Here is an 18,320-nt window from a genome sequence, read left to right as displayed (position 1 = left end):
CCTGTCGGCAGCTAATGCAAATATTGTTTTGATTTTAATAAAAACATATCAGAAAATATTCCTTTGCGATTTCTCTCTCTTCATATTCTTTACTAGATGATAGCCCGATTCTAACGCATCGGGTATTCTAGAATATGTATGTAGTTTATTTATGAAGATTTTAGAATAATACATTGAATACACAGGATTCGGCCGGCCGCGACCAATTAGCGAAGCGTGGTTCAAATTCCGCACAAATTCGCGGCCGGACTGCGTCTGACACTGATTGTTCGCGGCCGGTCACGTAGTATGTACCACAGCCACGTAGTATAGCACAGCCACGTAGTATATTGCGCAGCCACGTAGTATATAGCACAGCCACGTAGTATATAGCACAGCCCACGGAGTATATAGCACAGCCACGTAGTATATAACAAAGCCCACGGAGTATATAGCACAGCCACGTAGTATATAGCACAGCCCATGGAGTGTATAACAGCCCACATAGCATATAACACAGCCACATAGTATATAACAGCCCATGCACACAGTATATAACACAGCCCACATAGTGTATAACACAGCCCACGTAGTGCATCACACAGGCCACGTAGTATATAACAGCCCACGTAGTGTATAACACAGCCCACGTAGTATGTAGCACAGCCACGTAGTATATTGCACAGCCACGTAGTTTATTGCACAGCCATGTAGTATATTGCACAGCCCACATAGTATATAGCACAGCCCACGTAGTATATTGCACAGCCCACGCAGTATATTGCACAGTCATGTAGTATATTGCACAGCCACGTAATATATTGCACAGCCACGTAGTATATAGCACAGCCCACGTAGTATATAGCACAGCCCACGTAGTATATAGCACAGCCACGTAGTATATTGCACAGCCCACGTAGTATATTGCACAGCCCACGCAGTATATTGCACAGCCACGTAGTATATTGCACAGCCACGTAGTATATTGCACAGCCCATGTAGTATATTGCACAGCCACGTAGTATATTGCACAGCCCACGTAGTACATTGCACAGCCCACGTAGTACATTGAACAGCCCACGTAGTATATTGCACAGCCCACGTAGTATATAGCAATGTGGGCATCATATCCCTGTTAAAAAAAATTTAAATAAAAAATAGTTATATACTCACCTTCCGTTGGCCCCCGGATCCAGGCGAAGCATTTACCAATGCTCCTCGCCCGCTCCGGTCCCAAGAGTGCATTGCGGTCTCGCAAGATGATGACATATCAGTCTCGCGAGACCGCTACATCATCATCTTGCGAGATCGCAATGCATGGAGCGGTCACCGGAGCGTTGCGAGGAGCGCGAAAGGCCTGTTCTGGATCCGAGGGGCCAACAGACGGTGAGTATATAACTATTTTTTTTTTTTTTTATTATTTTTAACATTAGATCTTTTTACTAGGCATAGGCAGCATCAATAGTAAAAAGTTGGTCACGCAGGGTTAATAGCAGTGTTAATGGAGTGCGTTACACCGCGGCATAACGCGGTCCGTCAACGCTGCCATTAACCCTTTGTGAGCGCTGACTGGAGGGGAGTATGGAGCGGGCACTGACTGCGGGGAGGAAGGAGCGGCCATTTTCTTCCGGACTGTGCCCGTCGCTGATTGGTCGTGGCTGTTTTGCCGCGACCAATCAGCGACTTGGGATTTCCGTTACAGACAGACAGACAGAAAGACGGAAGTGACCCTTAGACAATTATATAGTAGACGATTTACCTAAACATCGACAGCATTACATTTTACACCTTCCATAGTCACTTTAATGGCAGGAGAGCCCTCTCTTCTGTTTGTACAGTGTGGGAGAACATGAAGGACTTCGCACATGATGTCAGCTTTGGCTTTGTAGCCAGCTTCTCAGAGTTTTCTTCCGCTAATCTTCTTTAGAAATCCACCGGGACAGACAAGCTTCATCCTGGCAGTGATCTAATCTTACATTTCCAATTCTTCCTCTATTGATAAAGTATCATGTAATGTTTTTCTAAACTGTTGGAAAGTTACAGTTGGCGAGGAAGAAAGCGCAGCAAGGAAGGACGGGAGAACAGGTTGTCATTAAGGGATGACAGTTGGGAAATGGAACGTGACATTATGTTGATGTCCTGGTGTCTTTTCCAAAGGTCTCAGGCTTCCGGAAACCATGTGAATGGCAGCGTGCTTCCAATGTTGTGGCAGCTTTTCAGTAAGAATAATTCCTGAGCAGCGCCAAAGGGAATCGAGTTCTTCCTAGAAGACTTTCATTCTGAAAACCAGTGGCAGACTCAAGTGCAAAAATACAGATACACCTAAGGCCGGTTTCACACGTCAGTGGCTCCGGTACTTGAGGTGACAGTTTCCTCACGTACTGAAGCCACTGACACACGTAGACACGGGGCCGCCGATTACAGTCATGAATATGCGGCTCCACCTCCCATAGGGGTGGAGCCGCATATTCATTAATGTAAATGAGCGGCCCCACGTGACCGCTCATACAGTAGAAGGTGCGGCCAGGACAGGAAGCAGCGCCAGCGAGGGAGCCGGGTGAGTATTTTAAGAACAGCGGGCGGGCGCACAGGGGGTGGGAGGGGGGTGGGCACATGGATCTTTACTTTAAACACGAGAAACAAACAAAAAAAAAAGAATATTCATATCTTCTCTACAGCAAACGCTGCTGCAAAGAAGATATGAATGGCGGCTTCAGCACCAGATGCAGGGGACAGCGCTAAACTTTAGCGCTGTCTCCTGCACGGTGCGTGTGGTACCCAGTGGGCACACGGGCGGCACACGTGTGCCGCACGTGTGCCACACTGATGTGCCACAAACGCACGGGCACACGGACACGGATAATTCTGGTACCGATTTTTCCGGTACCGGAATTATCTGGACGTGTGGGACTGCCCTAAAGGGATTGTCCATTTTTAATTTCCAATTCCCCAAAGGATTTCTTAGTGTAAACGTAACAACCACGGCTTTTCACACCCTCTGCAAGTTCAGCAACGCTGCAGCATGTCATCAAAGACTCGGGGCAGTAGCAGAGAGGCATCTATGAACCTGCAAAACTATATTTGTTAATCATAAGCCATTGTAGGATAGAAACTTAAAAACGGAAATGCCCTTTAGAGATGATTCATGCTTTCTAAACCATGGGCAGCATGAAAAAAAACGGACCGGCTTCCTCGTTTGCATCTAAGTTTTAGGGCCCCTGCAGATGAACGTATGAGAAATCGTGAGATCGTCGTTTTGAAAACTTGGACTTTTTTTTCTAATTTTCATCTGTGTGTCCGTTTTTTTAACGTCTTTATGATGTTCGTGTGTGATCTGTGTTCATACTACTGCAGTAAAAAATGTACATGATCAAATACATCTCTCTAGGTTAAAGGGACTCTGTCACCTGAATTTGGAGGGAACAATCTTCAGCCATGGAGGCGGGGTTTTTGGGTTTTTGATTCACCCTTTCCTTACTCGCTGGCTGCATGCTGGCTGCAATATTGGATTGAAGTTCATTCTCTGTCCTCCATAGTACATGCCTGCACAAGGCAATTTTGCCTTGCACAGGCGTGTACTATGGAGGACAGAAAATGAACTTCAATCCAATATTTCAGCCAGCATGCTGCAGCCAGCGGGTAAGGAAAGGGTGAATCAAAAACCCAAAAACCCCGCCTCCATGGCTGAAGATTGTTCCCTCCAAATTCAGGTGACAGTGTCCCTTTAATAATGGAAATGTTTCAGACGTGCCGGGGGGAGGAGTTGGGGTCTGGATTGATTGTTATACTGAATAACCCCGTCTTCTTTTGAATCTTTCAAGTTACACTTTCTGGATATTGTTATGCCCTTCTTTGTCTTTATATGTTATGTATGTTACTGATTCTTATCTTGTTTGCAGGCAGTTATTAATAAATATAAAAAAAAATAATAATGGAAATGTATCCATAAAACTCAGATGTCACTTGGATGTACCGCCTGCCCTCACCCACCTAGATACGCCACAGCTGGGGGGACATTAAAGGTGCAATAGGGTTTTTATCCCACAGCACAGTAGATAACATAAGTGGTTCTGCTCTCAACACTGATCAAGTTTGGCAATAAGTTGATCCTGCTTTTGCAGGCCCAACAGGATGGAGATCCCAATGTAGTAGTGTAGCGCCCCAGGGTCCTGGTTGTCACAGTGGCATTGCTTTCCTCACAGGGGAGTGATGGAAGCGATGAAGGATTCCTTTTATCAGGTAACATAAAGCACACAACATGTTCACACTCCAGGCCAGAAAAGGGAGCTCTGATCCTGCTTAGGGGTGGCTCCCCTATAAATACATTCTGGTCTGGAGGGAAAGGCTGTTGGTGAGAGGAGTATGTGTCCACGTTCAGGATTGCATCAGGATTTGGTCAGGATCTTACCTGAGTAAAATCCTGACCAAATATGCACCTGAGGTCACTGGCAGGTCACCTGCTTTGTTCTTGCGTTGTTTCAGCATTGTAAGGACATGCTGCGTTCTTAAAAGACGCGCCGCATGTCCGTTTCCGTGGGTCTGCCACATGCGTCTTTTAATGTATAGTGGAGACGGGATTTCATGAAATCCCGTCTCCACTATGCTGTAACATCTGGACGCTGCGTGTTTGACGCTGCGGCTCTACGCAGCGTCGAACACGCAGCGTTTCCTGAACGTGGAAACATACCCTTAGTGAGTGCTAGACAGCAGACTGGAGCAGATTGAGGCAGAAGGACATATGAGGGGCCATGCAGCCAGAGGTGCTGCAGCTCCTGGAAAGTGATATACAGCAGGAAAGAACAGCATTTAGTGAGCGTGCAAGAGATCGAAGCACAGGAGAGTGACAATAGGGGAGGACAGCTGCGACTGGGCTACCTCCCTGGCAGAGCGCAGATACCGGTAGCCGGAAGACTGAGGTTGTATCGAACTCTTACCCTTCAGTTAGATCACCGGTAACATTGTATACTATATACAGAGGTCCTGTGTACAATGTATAGTGTCAGTGTATAGGTAACACACTGACTCACCAGTGATGTCTCTAGGTGAAGTCCTTCATCTTTCATCCATCACAGACCGCCATCACATCATCCAGCCAGGACTCGTCTCTACAGGAAATAACACAGTTATCTCGGGCTCCGCTTGCAGAACACATTACTTAATTTTTCCCAACTTCTACATTACACCACATGAACAAAAAGAGGCAACATAATGTCACTCTACACAGTAACAGGACCGCCCCCCCATTCAAAACAGTGTCCTCAAAAAATAATGCATCCAGACAAAATTGATGAATAAACGTTTTCGGTCCGGCAAAGGACCTTCAACAGACAATTCTTTAGTATGAACTGGATGTAGAAGCAATCTAAGAAGGTATAAGGAGCGTCCACAGATTATATAGGTTATATAACAGCCTACTGCAATAGGTATAATCTGCTGCAATAGGTATGATCTGAACAGTGTCCCTCCTGCTGCACGGCATGTTGCCACGCTTCCTCCTCACTGATCTGGACACAGCGCTTTGCCTCTGCAACTGATGTTGCCACATACCCCAACGCTTTATCCTCCCTGTGTGATTGGTGTTCCATACCTCAGATCATACCTATTGCAGCAGATTATACCTATTGCAGTAGGCTGTTATATAACCTATATAATCTGTGGACGCTCCTTATACCTTCTTAGATTGCTTCTACATCCAGTTCACACTAAAGAATTGTCTGATGAAGGTTCTGTGCCCGACCGAAAAACGTTTATTCGTCAATTTTGTCTGGATGCAGTAATAATAAAAAGAAGCAAAATAATTTTTCTCACTACTGAGTGCCAAGTTTTTTCTATTGATGTTCTATGGGTTGGAGACCCTACTTGAGCACCTACAAAAAACTTTTTTCTATTGAGTGCTGTGTTTTCTTCTACTATATCATTCCTGGAGAGACCTAAAAAAACCAGCACTACGAAGAACCAAGTAAAAGATAACAATCTTTATTAAATAACCAATAAAAACAGCATGCAGATATCAAAAAGGGAATCCAGGACATGACAAATGATCACCAAACACAGACAGTGTGGAGACCCGCAGGTAAGTGATACACAGTACATCATAAACTGATATTCACTCCTATAAAGTGCAAGTATGCTCTGTTACACAGTGCAGTAAAACATGTCAGCCCCTACCAATGCATGGATATATAGATAAGTAAACAGCAAAAAGTGCAAAGTGTTTACCTAAACATGCAAGGCAAAGCTGAAATCTAATAAAGAGAGGAGTGAACAAGCATAAGGTAAACCGGTCATAATACCTGAGGGGAGACCACTCTGCCACGAGCCCCAACGCGCGTTTCGGCGCAGTGCCTTCTTCCGGGGGTGTGACGTAATCCAGACATATGAGATATTTAAATGTGATGTCAACCAATCCCGAGGCCCCTACTAAAATGCCGCGTTGCTAGGTACCAACCGCGCATGCGCACACAGTGGCACGCTATAGCGCGATCAACGGAAAAAGACCAATCAGGTCCCGTCTAACAGAAGGATAGTGACGCCGCAGCGCCTGCGCAATTGGTCCGGATGTTGCCAGGGAAACAGAAAGGGCGTCAGAAGAGGAGGACGTCAGGATCATCCAGGTCACGCCCACCGGTAAGGTGTGAGCTGGATAGAAGGGATCCCAGCGTGCAACTCCAGATCCATCGTGCTTCTTTTTGTGCAAGATGGCGGCAAAGATTTTGCACAAAAAGAAGGAAGAAGAAGGTTTCGATATGTACTCTTGGTTGCACTGAACCTTTAATATATCCGAGCACCCGTAGGTATTGTACGTAGTGGTGCATGTATGGTCTGGTGTATATGATTTATATCATTCCTGGCTCCTGCTATATGTTCTCCCATCCTGCCCTCATGAGTATCCATTCTGCTCCATATGATCTCCCCATCCTGCCCCATCAGTTTCCATCGTATCCATCCTGCCCCATGATCCTGCACGATCTGTCTCCAATCCTGCCCCATGTCTTTCATTCTGCCCCGTGTCTCCAATCATGCCCCGTATCTACATTCTGCCCATGTCTCCAATCCTGCCCCATCTGTCTCCAGTCCTGCCCCCAGTGTGTCCAACATCCTGCCCCCAATGTCCAGCATCTCTGCCCCCAGTGTCCAGCATCTCTGCCCCCAATGTGTCCAGCATCCTGCCCCCAGTGTGTCCAACATCTCTGCCCCCAGTGTCCAGCATCTCTGCCCCCAATGCGTCCAGCATCCTGCCCCAATGAGTCCAGCATCCTGCCATAGTGTGTCCAGCATCCTGCCCCCAATGTCCAACATCTCTGCCCCCAGTGTCCAGCATCTCTGCCCCCAATGCGTCCAGCATCCTGCCCCAATGAGTCCAGCATCCTGCCATAGTGTGTCCAGCATCCTGCCCCCAATGTCCAACATCTCTGCCCCCAATGTGTCCAGCATTCTGCCCCAGTGTCTCCAGCATATTTCCCCCAGTGCTCCAGCATTCTGCTCCAGTTTGTCCAGCATATTGCCCCCAGTGTCTCCAGCAATCTGCCCCTGTGTGTCCAGCATATTGCCCCCACTGTGTCCAGCATATTGCCCCCAGTGTGTCCAGCATATTGCCCCCAGTGTGTCCAGCATTCTGTCCCAGTGTCTCCAGCATATTGCCCCCAGTGTGTCCAGCATCTCTGCCCCCAGTGTCTCCAGCATACTGGCCCGGGCCCCCCGGATTGCCGTTCGCAATAAAAAAATGTTCTCCTCACCTGTCCAGGCTCCTTCGGCAAAGTAGCTCCCTCCAGCAGCGCGCACTCGCCGGCGACTGACAATGACGTCAGACGTCGGCGCTGCGGCTGATGTCAGCTGCCAGCCTCCAATTGGCTGGCGGCTGTGTTAGCTATTGACGTGCGGGCGTGCGCCCGCCCATCAATAGCGTTTAACTGCCGCAGCGCCGGTATGGGGCACCCCCTCTGCCCACCGAGCCCATATGCCAGTCAGGGCAGTAATGCCCTGACTGGCGGCGGGCAATCTGAGCAGTAGCCCAGGGCCCCCCCACACCACTGGGCCCTGGGCTACCGCCCATATTGACCCTAATATAATCCGCCCCTGGTCACGAACACAAACTTTATTGAAAACCCCTTTAAGGACATTCCTTTTAACGTGGGTGCCCAGGGCCACGGACCGGGTCGCCGCCGCTGTGACATCCCCCTGTGAGTACTGGATCCGGTACGGAGTACCCCACGGCCCTGGCGGGTGTTCCAGTAGTATATGGAATTGTGGGTAATCTGCGCTGCTGGTATCAGGTATCAGGATAGATATGCGCTGTTATTTTCGATGCCTTTCTAAGTTGTCACAATTATTCAGGAGAACTACAACAATTTCACAATTCAACAAGTGTGTCAACTTTGAAATGCATCGAGAAGAAAACCATGTAGCTATCCTCTACCTCATCCTGCACATTACCTATTACATACACTTCCTGTTCCCTAGTCCTTCTAGACCATGTTGCTTCGCTCCTGGAAAAAAGGAAGATAAAACAATGCACAAAAAGAAAATAGTCTGCAGTGGAGACTTGATGAAAACTTGCACACACAAAGAAAGTCAATTAGGTCATCACAGAAATATTTTATTTTTCAAAGAGACTGTAAAAAATATAACGTTGCTATGGGCAACTAAGATAGTGGTTGGGGACAAAAAAAACAACTACAAGTCCCGTGATCCTTTGCGCAGAGTACGGAAGCCGTCAGGGCGTGTGATCTACGTAGGAAGGCGGGGCTTAGGTGAAAGCGAGGCTCGGAATCCCAGAATAGCGGGCGGGCGGGTCTGGGCTCAGCTGTCTGTCCTCGGCTGTACGAGGAGGAAGAGATGCACAGGGCTGGACGATGGCGGAGCTGCAGATGTTGTTAGAGGAGGAGATCCCTGCCGGCAAGCGGGCGCTGATCGAGAGCTACCAGAACCTCACCCGGGTGGCGGATTACTGCGAGACCAACTACATCCAGGTGACAGCTGCGTGATTGATGTCAGTGCTGCCGGGGGTGCTGGCCGGAGGGAGCGCAGGAAGTGCGGATGGTGCTGGCCCCGGTGCGGCCCGGCGGCGGTGCCCTGCTCTGCCCACAGGGTGTGCCTATTGTCTGATGAGTCAGAGCACCCTGGCCATGGCTGCCTATCATATCCGGCACTGTGCCAGCCGACAGCAGTGGGGGCACTACAACTCCCAGCGTGCCCTGACAGCAGGCGGCCATGCTAAAACTTGCTACCATACATTGGGCAGCGCTGACTGATGGGTCAGGGCATGCTGGCAGTTGTAGTTCTGCTGACAGATGGGGAATCTTAGATTGGGAAAGGATGTTTTACCCCTTCTATGCCCAGCACTGACCTCTGCTGCTGGGACAGGGCATTCTGGGAGTTGTAGTTCTTAGATTGGCCAATGCTTCCCTATCAAGGATGCACATTTACTTAGTACCCATTCTAAGCCCAGCACTGACATTAGATGCAGAGACAGGTCATGCTGGGAGTTGTAGTACTTAGATTGGGCTATATTTCCCTAGAGATAGAGAGGATATTTTCATGCAGTGCCCATTCCTTGCTGGGGAGCACTGGTCTGGCCAGAAGGAAAGTCCCCTGATTACTGAATGCCCATTCTGTACCCAGCGCCAGCCTGTGCCACTGCATCGGGACATTCTGGGGGTTGTTGTTCCACTAACACTTGAGTCATCCGTTGTGCGCGATGGATCTAGATGGAAGGAAAGGCTCTTCATCTACCCGATGCCCATTGTGTGCCCAGAACCAACCTGTGGTGTATCGCCAGGACATGCTGGGAGTAGTAGCCCTACACTTATTTATATTGCCCTTTCTATACCCAGTGCCAGCCTGTGGCATGAAGTCATGTTACTGTCACTAGTCCTGCTGGCCAGTTGGGTCCCTGTGATGGCTACTGACTGGCGCTGCCATGGTTAGTATGTCTGCCATATGGTGGGTGATGCATTGGGGCCATGGAGCTGTCGGTGTGCGGAGTTTCGGGATGACGACCCCCATGCTGTGGTGTAATCCTGATCCCTCCTGTGTAAACATGCGGTGCAGGGAGAGGTGACAGCTGGTGAGACCGTGTCCTCCATAAACTGAGACCCCACTGCTTCCTGCTCTGGAGGAATCCAGAAACTCCCTCGGGGTCCTGCACTGGAATGCCGAACTCAGAATGTGACCCTAGATGGGGGGCTGCTGCTTCGTCCATGTTCACGAGCTGCCCGCTCTGAAGTAGGGGGGCACCAGTGATCGAGTGCAGCGGTTCCTGGCAGTCGCCTCTGTGCTGTTTCCACGCTGGATGGAAATGCTGCAGGATTTCCTTGTGGATTTCCACTGAAGATTCGCAGTGAGGATACTTAAATCTCGCTTTATCAGTTTCTGTCGCTGATTTGCTGCAGATTTCACCCCTATCGGTACAAATCCTGGTGAATTCTGCTGTAAATCCCTCACTATCTGCTCCTTACATTTTTCTCTGCTTGTTGAAGTTTGCAACTTTTTGATTCCATTGCTTGAGACAAAACTACTGATATTTAAAGGGACATGTTCTCTACACTTGGAAGTAGTGGTGTATCTATCTAGGCGCTTGTCAACTACCTCCCCTTCCATTAAACTGATAGATTTTGTAAAGATCTGATGTGTCGGTCATAAGCAAATCGGACTAAAAGTGGTGTTGGGGTTGATTATTTACTCACGGACACCCCTATCCCCCCGTGCACTTTCAGTTTAATTGCAAGCAAATGTCAGAACCAAATATGCCCTCACATTACCTGACCTCTTTTCCTCCTGACCAAACACATGGACACTCCATTTGGCTGATCATGCATATGTTTTCCATATGAAGAGGATAGTAGACTGCTCAGAGACTCCTCTGACAACGGTTTACCTTCCTCAGAAACCTAAGGTTTAGGCTCTGAAATTCAGTATATCTCATCCTTCTCTTCCCTTATGTCATCCATCTGGGAAGGCTCGGGAGGCCCCCATACACATCAAATAGGCCGATCCCACCCCAGTCGGCGGTCTCAGCTGACACCTAAAGCTGCCATACCTGAGAGCAGTTCGTTTGGCAGACCCCACCCTCCATGCACAAGAGTGCTTGGCTCAGTTGAGCATTGGTGTTTACAATGGGGAGAGGGGAGAAAGCCTTTACCAGACTTCATCAATGACTTCTCCTAAGGGCAAAAGAATCAAGTATCGAAATTCCAATGGCTGTTCCTTCTGTTGGGGGATACACATCAGATGGTCGACCTGTCCTAATGTGTGTGCGGGACACGATCTCTAGAAACAAACGGGCCGTGGCGACAGTTTACATGTAACTATTACTTTAAAGAGGTTCTCCGCTGTGGACAAATCCTCACTTGCTCAAGAATATATAGCTGAACAAAAAGCGTCGACCTAATTAGGATCCCCATTGATCAGATTTGCGGGAACCTCGCAGGAAGGGTTTGGTTTTTCTACAGCTCCCCCACAGGGTAAATTGGGCATTACACTTCGCTCGGTCAAATCATTGCATTTTGTGTGTGTAAGATCTGCCATTAAAAGATGTTCTCAGGGAGTAGATACGAAGATGACGATCCGGACCCCCTTTGTTAATTCAGTATTTTAGTCCAAATTACTCATTAATCCTGCCCCTATCTGGTGCCAGCCTTGCCAGATTAGAGGTTTATACTGGGCCATGAATGGAGTCCTTTCACCCCCTGCGTCCTACTTCTCAGTCCGGCACCTTGTGATCTGCTCAGGTCGTGCGCCGCCTTGTACTCGGCCGGAAGATGAAGTAATACGTGCTGTGACAGTCAGAATCTGGAGGCGGAGGTCCATGAAGTCATATTGGAGCGGTGACTAACATCTGCACGGAATGATTTCATGATAGACGCTTGGAAATAGCTGATCTTGTGGACGGTCATTTTCCTCCGTCTTATTGACGCCCAAAATGGTTAATTGGGAATAACAAGGCAACGGTATAGAGAGATTATTAATTGTCCTTTTGATAAAGTAATTTAGTAAAATTCCAATAATCCAGAATTTCAGATAGCCGGATTATAAATGGAGTCAGGGGCTATGACTTATTTGGCTTTGCATTTGATGGAAGGAAGGCAAGAATCTTTAGCTTTATCTTTATTTTTGTTCAGGTTATTAGTTTTATTTTTCCTTAAGGCTTAAAAAAAGCAAACGCCGCAATACTCGCCCCCTCTATGATCCAGAATTGCTCCTGTTTGGTGAATGTTGTTTCTTATTTATTTTAATGTGGATTTCGATGCTGATCAAATACTCTTCCTATTGATTTCAATGACAAATACACTTTACTGACCATTCATTTGTTTTTCTGATGAAGTTTCGAAAACCTTTTTTCCCAGGGGCAAAAAAGAAGGGACCGGTTAGTTTTTGCCCATTCTTTGTAGAATCTGCCCAACCTGACACTGTCAAGTCCAAAGGCTTCTAAAAAAAATAAAATGTCCTCCACATCACTCATCAAAAAACACATTTCAGATCTGAGAACCTGGTCAAAAATGGCATGGGTTTCTCTTGAAAACCTCACCAGATTTTTTTAATAAAAAAAATAATAAAAAAAAAAATGTAAAACTTCACTGTGGCCCTATGGATTGTTAAGATATATATATATATATATATATATATATATATATATTATAATTTTTTTATTTTTTTTGTGTATGGAGCATTTTAATGTTTCAATTCTTCAAATTTCCAACAATTTTTTTTCCATGCAGAATTACAACAACACTTGACAAGTTGCTTTTTTTCTTTTTCAAAGTGGAGCAAAAAAGCACCATGTGCATTATAGGCTAGTTTTCCATTGAAATGAACAGGATTTTATAAAAAAAAAAGTCCAAGGGGTGTATGGAGAGTTTTTCATGTGGTTTCTGATGCAGAATCTGATTCATAATCAATACAGAAAACGGCAAACGCTGGCTTATTTCTTTTTGGTGTGGAGCTAGGGTTCCTTATCATTGGCATTTTCCCTGTGGATCAGCAACCTATGGCACACAAGCTGTTGTGAACTACAAATCCCAGCATGTTCTTTGGCGATTATGGATTTCCTGGCTTTCACTCACTACAAAAATCCATGCACACGCCGACATTTCTGCAATAAATCTGTCTTCTCTAATGTGATACATAATTCTGCGGAACATTTCCACATCGGACACTCGGATAGCTCAGGGTTACTTCCTGAAACCTCACGCGGTTTTTTTTTTTTTCTTTTAGTTTTCTTCTTCATAGTTGCCATGTAACAAGCCGACAAGCTTAGTGTCAAACTTTTTTTTTTTTTTTTGTGTGTGTGGTTCCACCGTATGTGTGGGCTTCCTACTGCAAGGTAGAGATTACGAAAGGGTTAAAAAAACGCATTTACAGGCCAGATCTATCCTGTAGTGAGGTGCACACTGTTTTTTGGCCAGCTTATATGGCGCCAACCTATTCTGTAAGGCTGTATAGCGCTGAAGTTGTCTTTGGTCAGAGGAGAATTCAGAGCCTCAGCTGCAACCAGCACCGCACGATGGGTGATCTCTGTGTGACTAATGGGACGCTCCCGTGTGAGGATATTTATCTGCAGCAGGTATGGTAAAAAGTGATGTAGACACAAATGGATGAAGATGGGGGTCTACTACTTGGACAGCCCCTGTTAAATGCAAGCGGCCCCACATAAAATAAAAGCATTGTGTACTTGCCTTCTGGAGCGGTGCCTTTTTAGGGATGTTGGTGCAGTCTGTGGCCACTGATGGGCCGCAGCGCCCGCACTTCTCTTGGAGCAAAGTGGCTGATGGGCTGCAGCGCCCACACCTCCCTAGGAGCAAAGCAGCTGATGGGCTGCAGCGCCCGCACCTCCCTTCGAGCAAAGGAGCTGATGGGCCGCGGAGCTCGCATTTCCCATGGAGCACAGGAGCTGATGGGCTGCAGCGCTCGCACTTCCCTCGGAGCACAGGAGCTGATGGGCCGCAGCGCCCGTACTTCCCTCGGAGCACAGGAGCTGATGGGCCACAGCGCCTGCACTTCCCTCGGAGCACAGGAGCTGATGGGCCGCAGCACCCACACTTCCCTCGGAGCACAGGAGCTGATGGGCCGCAGCGCCCGCACTTCCCTCGGAGCACAGAAGCTGATGGGCCGCAGCGCCCGCACTTCCCTCGGAGCACAGGAGCTGATGGGCCGCAGCGCCCGCACTTCCCTCGGAGCACAGGAGCTGATGGGCCGCAGCGCCCGCACTTCCCTCGGAGCACAGGAGCTGATGGGCCGCAGCGCCCGCACTTCCCTCGGAGCACAGGAGCACTTCCCTCGGTGCAAAGCAGTTGATGGGCCGCAGCTCTCGCATGACATAACAAATAAGAAAAGCATTTGGATGGCACTCAAGAGTATAACGCTGCACAGCCTATGGACTTCGCAACTTCTGACAACTAGGCGTCACGCAAGCTATGGGTATATAGGTGCACTGCATAAAAATCAATGAGATCTATATAGTCCTGGAATGCAGAAAAATATGCGGCACTCACCCAGTAGAAGCTGTATTTACGTGCTCTTTATTGGAACAAAGAATGTGAATACATCCATTCAAGACATCAGGTGGAGCGGAGGGTGCAGTGATGGAGGCTGGACGACGGCCGTTTCGCAACTAAATGTGCTTTAACGGGTCCGCTCCAATAAAGAGCACGTAAATACAGCTTCTACTGGGTGAGTGCCGCATATTTTTCTGCATTCCAGATCTCGCATGACATAACTACGTCACACAAGCATCGGTGCACATATTGTGCCGACATCGTTGGAGCGGCGCCAGTCCAGGTGTGAGGGTTTGGTGTTTTTATTTTATATTGTCCTTGTATATTATCCCTTTAATCCTGCAACAATCGCATTTTGCCCCCATCTCGCTAGATCCCTGGATACAGGAAAGAAATATATCTTGGTACCGTGTTAGCCAGTAGATAGAAAAATATTTAGAATTGAGAGTCCTCAGTGGTTGATACCTTTTAATGGCTAACTGAAAAGATGGTAACAAATTGCAGCTTTTGAGACTACACAGGTCTCTTCATCAGGCAAAGACTAAAACAAATTCTGATGAATCACATATTTATGCACAACATACCACAGAGAAAAAAAAAAGGGGGGGGGGGAAACCATGGATAAAACAGGTGACAGGAAGCAGAATTACCATGGGTGATAAACAGTTGAGGCCCCTTCACATTAAGCGACGCTGCATCGATACCGACAATGATCCGGATCGCTGCAGCGTCGCTGTTTGGTCACTGGAGAGCTGTCACACAGACAGCTCTCCAGCGACCAACGATTCCGAAGTCCCCGGGTAACCAGGGTAAACATCGGGTTACTAAGCGCAGGGCCGCGCTTAGTAACCCGATGTTTACCCTGGTTACCAGCGTAAAAGTAAAAAAAAACAAACACTACATACTTACCTACCGCTGTCTGTCCCCGGCGCTCTGCTTCTCTGGTCTGGCTGTGAGCACAGCGGCACCGCTCTGCTTTCCGGCTGACCACCGCTCACAGCCAGTACAGGAGGAGTGCAGAGCACAGCGCCGGGGACAGACAGCGGTAGGTAAGTATGTAGTGTTTGTTTTTTTATACTTTTACGCTGGTAACCAGGGTAAACATCGGGTTACTAAGCGCGGCCCTGCGCTTAGTTACCCGATGTTTACCCTGGTTACCAGTGAAGACATCGCTGGATCGGTGTCACACACGCTGATCCAGCGATGTCCACGGGAGATCCAGCGACGAAATAAAGTTCTGGACTTTGTTCAGCGACCAACGATCTCCCAGCAGGGGCCTGATCGTTGGTCGCTGTCACACATAACGATTTCCTTAACGATATCGTTGCTACATCACAAAAAGCAACGATATCGTTAACGATATCGTTATGTGTGAAGGTACCTTTACGTCCATAAATATTGGGCCAATTCTTAGATAAGGATTGTTTTATTGTCCTCTGATTAGGGTCTCTTGTGGTGACCCCACATGGTCTGATGGGCAAGTTCCTTAGTTGATGTAAAAAGACATAAATCCATGTGACACATTCATTCCTGCAGTGAGACTGTCAAAGGTCGTCTCAGTTTATATTCCCACATACCTTAAATGGGACAGTTTCCATCCAAAACACATAAAAAACTCTATTGTTTACAGCCAAGCCATCAGATACAATCGTATATGTTCCAACCCAATGGATAGGGATGAGCACCTTGGTCGCCTCAGAAAGACCTTTTTGAATCAGGGCTACCATCCAAGAACAATTGAAAACCAGATTACAAGAGCAACTAGAATATCAAGTACTCACCTGCTACATTACAAAGCTAAAGAAGAAAATAACCAGGTACCTCTAGTAGTTACCTACAATCCAAATCTGGAGGTGCTAAGGGGAGCTGCACGGAAATTACAACCTTTACTACAAAAAGATGCCCGCTTACAATCCATTTTTCCAGACCCCCCACTACTGTGTTTTAGGCAGCCCCCAAACCTAAGAAGCATCAGTGTCAAGAGCTCCCTGTCCTCTCCAACAGCTGCAGGAACCTTTCCTTGCAACCAGAAAAAATGTAAAACCTGTCCATTTATAATGACCACGGACAAGATAAAGATCCCCAATTCACATCAGGACTACAAGATACCAGGCACTTTCAGCTGTATCACTTCTAATGTGGTGTACTTAATAATTTGTACTAAATGTCCAACTGGGGTCTGTATGTGGGGGAGACAGGGCAGAAACTGAGAACAAGGATGAACTCTCACCGCCATACAATAAAAGAAAAAAGAATGGATCTACCTGTGGCAATACATTTCTGTCTCCCAAATCATAACATTATGGACATGAAATTACTTGTGTTTAAAGGGGAAATTCAAATCGCAGAAAGATCAGAGAGTCTGGGAATATAAACTGATGATGACCTTTGACATTCTGACTGCAGGAATGAATGTGTCACATGGATTTATGTCTTTTTACATCAACTAAGGAACTTGCCCATCAGACCATGTGGGGTCATCACAACAGAGACCCTAATCACAGGACAATAAAACAATCCTTATCCAAGAATTGGCCCGATATTTATGGACGTAACTGTTTATCACCCATGGTAATTCTGCTTCATGTCACCTGTATTATCCATGGTTCCCCCCCCCTTTTTTTTTTCTATACTATGTTGTGCATAAATGTGATTCTTCAGAATTTGTTTTAGTCTTTGCCTGATGAAGAGACCTGTGTAGTCTCGAAAGCTGCAATTTGTTACCATCTTTTCAGTTAGCTATTAAAAGGTATCAACCACTGAGGACTCTCAATTCTAAATATTTTTCTTAGATCCCTGGATGAATTTGCACTTTTGCTCCTACTAGACAACTCTGGAAGCTGTAAGTTATCGGCCTTATGGGTTGTCAGCAAACTGTTAAGGCTCAATGGTAATCCAGCTTTCCTACAATCCTGATCAGTGCCTCTGCCACTCCTGGGGCGGGCAGACACTAAGGTGGTATAATGAAGGTTACATTGAATATACAGCTCCTCAGAAACCTAAATCCTTGCAGCTGTTCTCTCTCCCAGTCAGACGTGCTGGTTTTGTCCTTTCTTGCTGGTCTCTTGCTCCACAGCTCAGCAGACAGACTAGAGAATCCAGTTCTTCCAACTCCACCCTTAATCTGCCATCAATAATGGTCTGTCTAGATTCCACGCATTTCACATGAAATCCCCGCGCTGTTTTTCTGCTCGGCACTGATGCTGCAGGAATAAAAGCTGTTTCATAAGAGGAATAACTCATGAATATTACATCCCGGTGTCCGCAGCTCTTACATCTTCACTAATGCCTGTTTGCTTCTGCTGTGAATAATGGCTGAGCAGCGACTGTATTCTGTGTATTCTTCTGCTCCGGCACAATACCGGCTATTGTTGTTCCACCTTGGTTAATTGTGCTGTTCGGTGCCGTCAGTGATGGGGTGCAAGGCTGGATTGTGCCGTCCGTCTGCTACATGGGCACCGTGTCCTGAGCTGTAGCTGGCCATATACATAAGATTAGGGATCGGCCATAATGAGGTTGATCATTAGGACATCAGATCCTTGGAAACTAGGTGATCCAGCCATCAACCTCACCGACTGAAGTGATTGGCTGGATCATTTTCGATCCTGGGCAGCGATCAGCCAACAAACAAGCAAAACAAAGCAGCGGCGTCCCTTTGGCAATAAGCAAAATGTATATGGATCGAAAGATCGTATTAATGATCCTTCTTCCCCGCACAGTGCGCATTGGCCCATGGAGATCACCTTGTTGATCGGTGCTTGTTATTGGCAAAAATCTGCGCCAAGGGTTTCTCCAGTGCTGCGCACTACCAATGTGCTGAGGACGTGGCTTCTGTGTGTGCCAGCCAGG

At 47.2% G+C, this 18,320-nt stretch overlaps 1 protein-coding gene across 12 annotated transcripts in view; it reads left to right on the top strand.

The window, feature by feature from the left end:
• Positions 1 to 8,716: 8,716 nt before the first annotated feature.
• ABI1 (abl interactor 1) overlaps positions 8,717 to 18,320 on the top strand; it is a 65,077-nt gene continuing 55,473 nt past the window's right edge. For 10 of the 12 annotated variants that reach the window (XM_069729612.1, XM_069729610.1, XM_069729607.1 and 7 more), the window contains exon 1: positions 8,732 to 8,948. In XM_069729612.1, the coding sequence (XP_069585713.1) occupies positions 8,832 to 8,948 (117 nt within the window). In that variant the 5' untranslated portion in view covers positions 8,732 to 8,831. Of the gene's footprint in view, positions 8,949 to 18,320 lie in introns of all 12 variants that reach the window. The other 2 variants (XM_069729604.1, XM_069729614.1) reach the window with 2 other exon arrangements.

The sequence above is a fragment of the Ranitomeya imitator genome, chromosome 6 (assembly GCF_032444005.1).
Source record: "Ranitomeya imitator isolate aRanImi1 chromosome 6, aRanImi1.pri, whole genome shotgun sequence".
Lineage (NCBI taxonomy): Eukaryota > Metazoa > Chordata > Amphibia > Anura > Dendrobatidae > Ranitomeya > Ranitomeya imitator.
The sequence above is the reverse complement of the archived record's forward strand: the minus strand, read 5'-3'. Positions and strand labels throughout refer to the sequence as shown.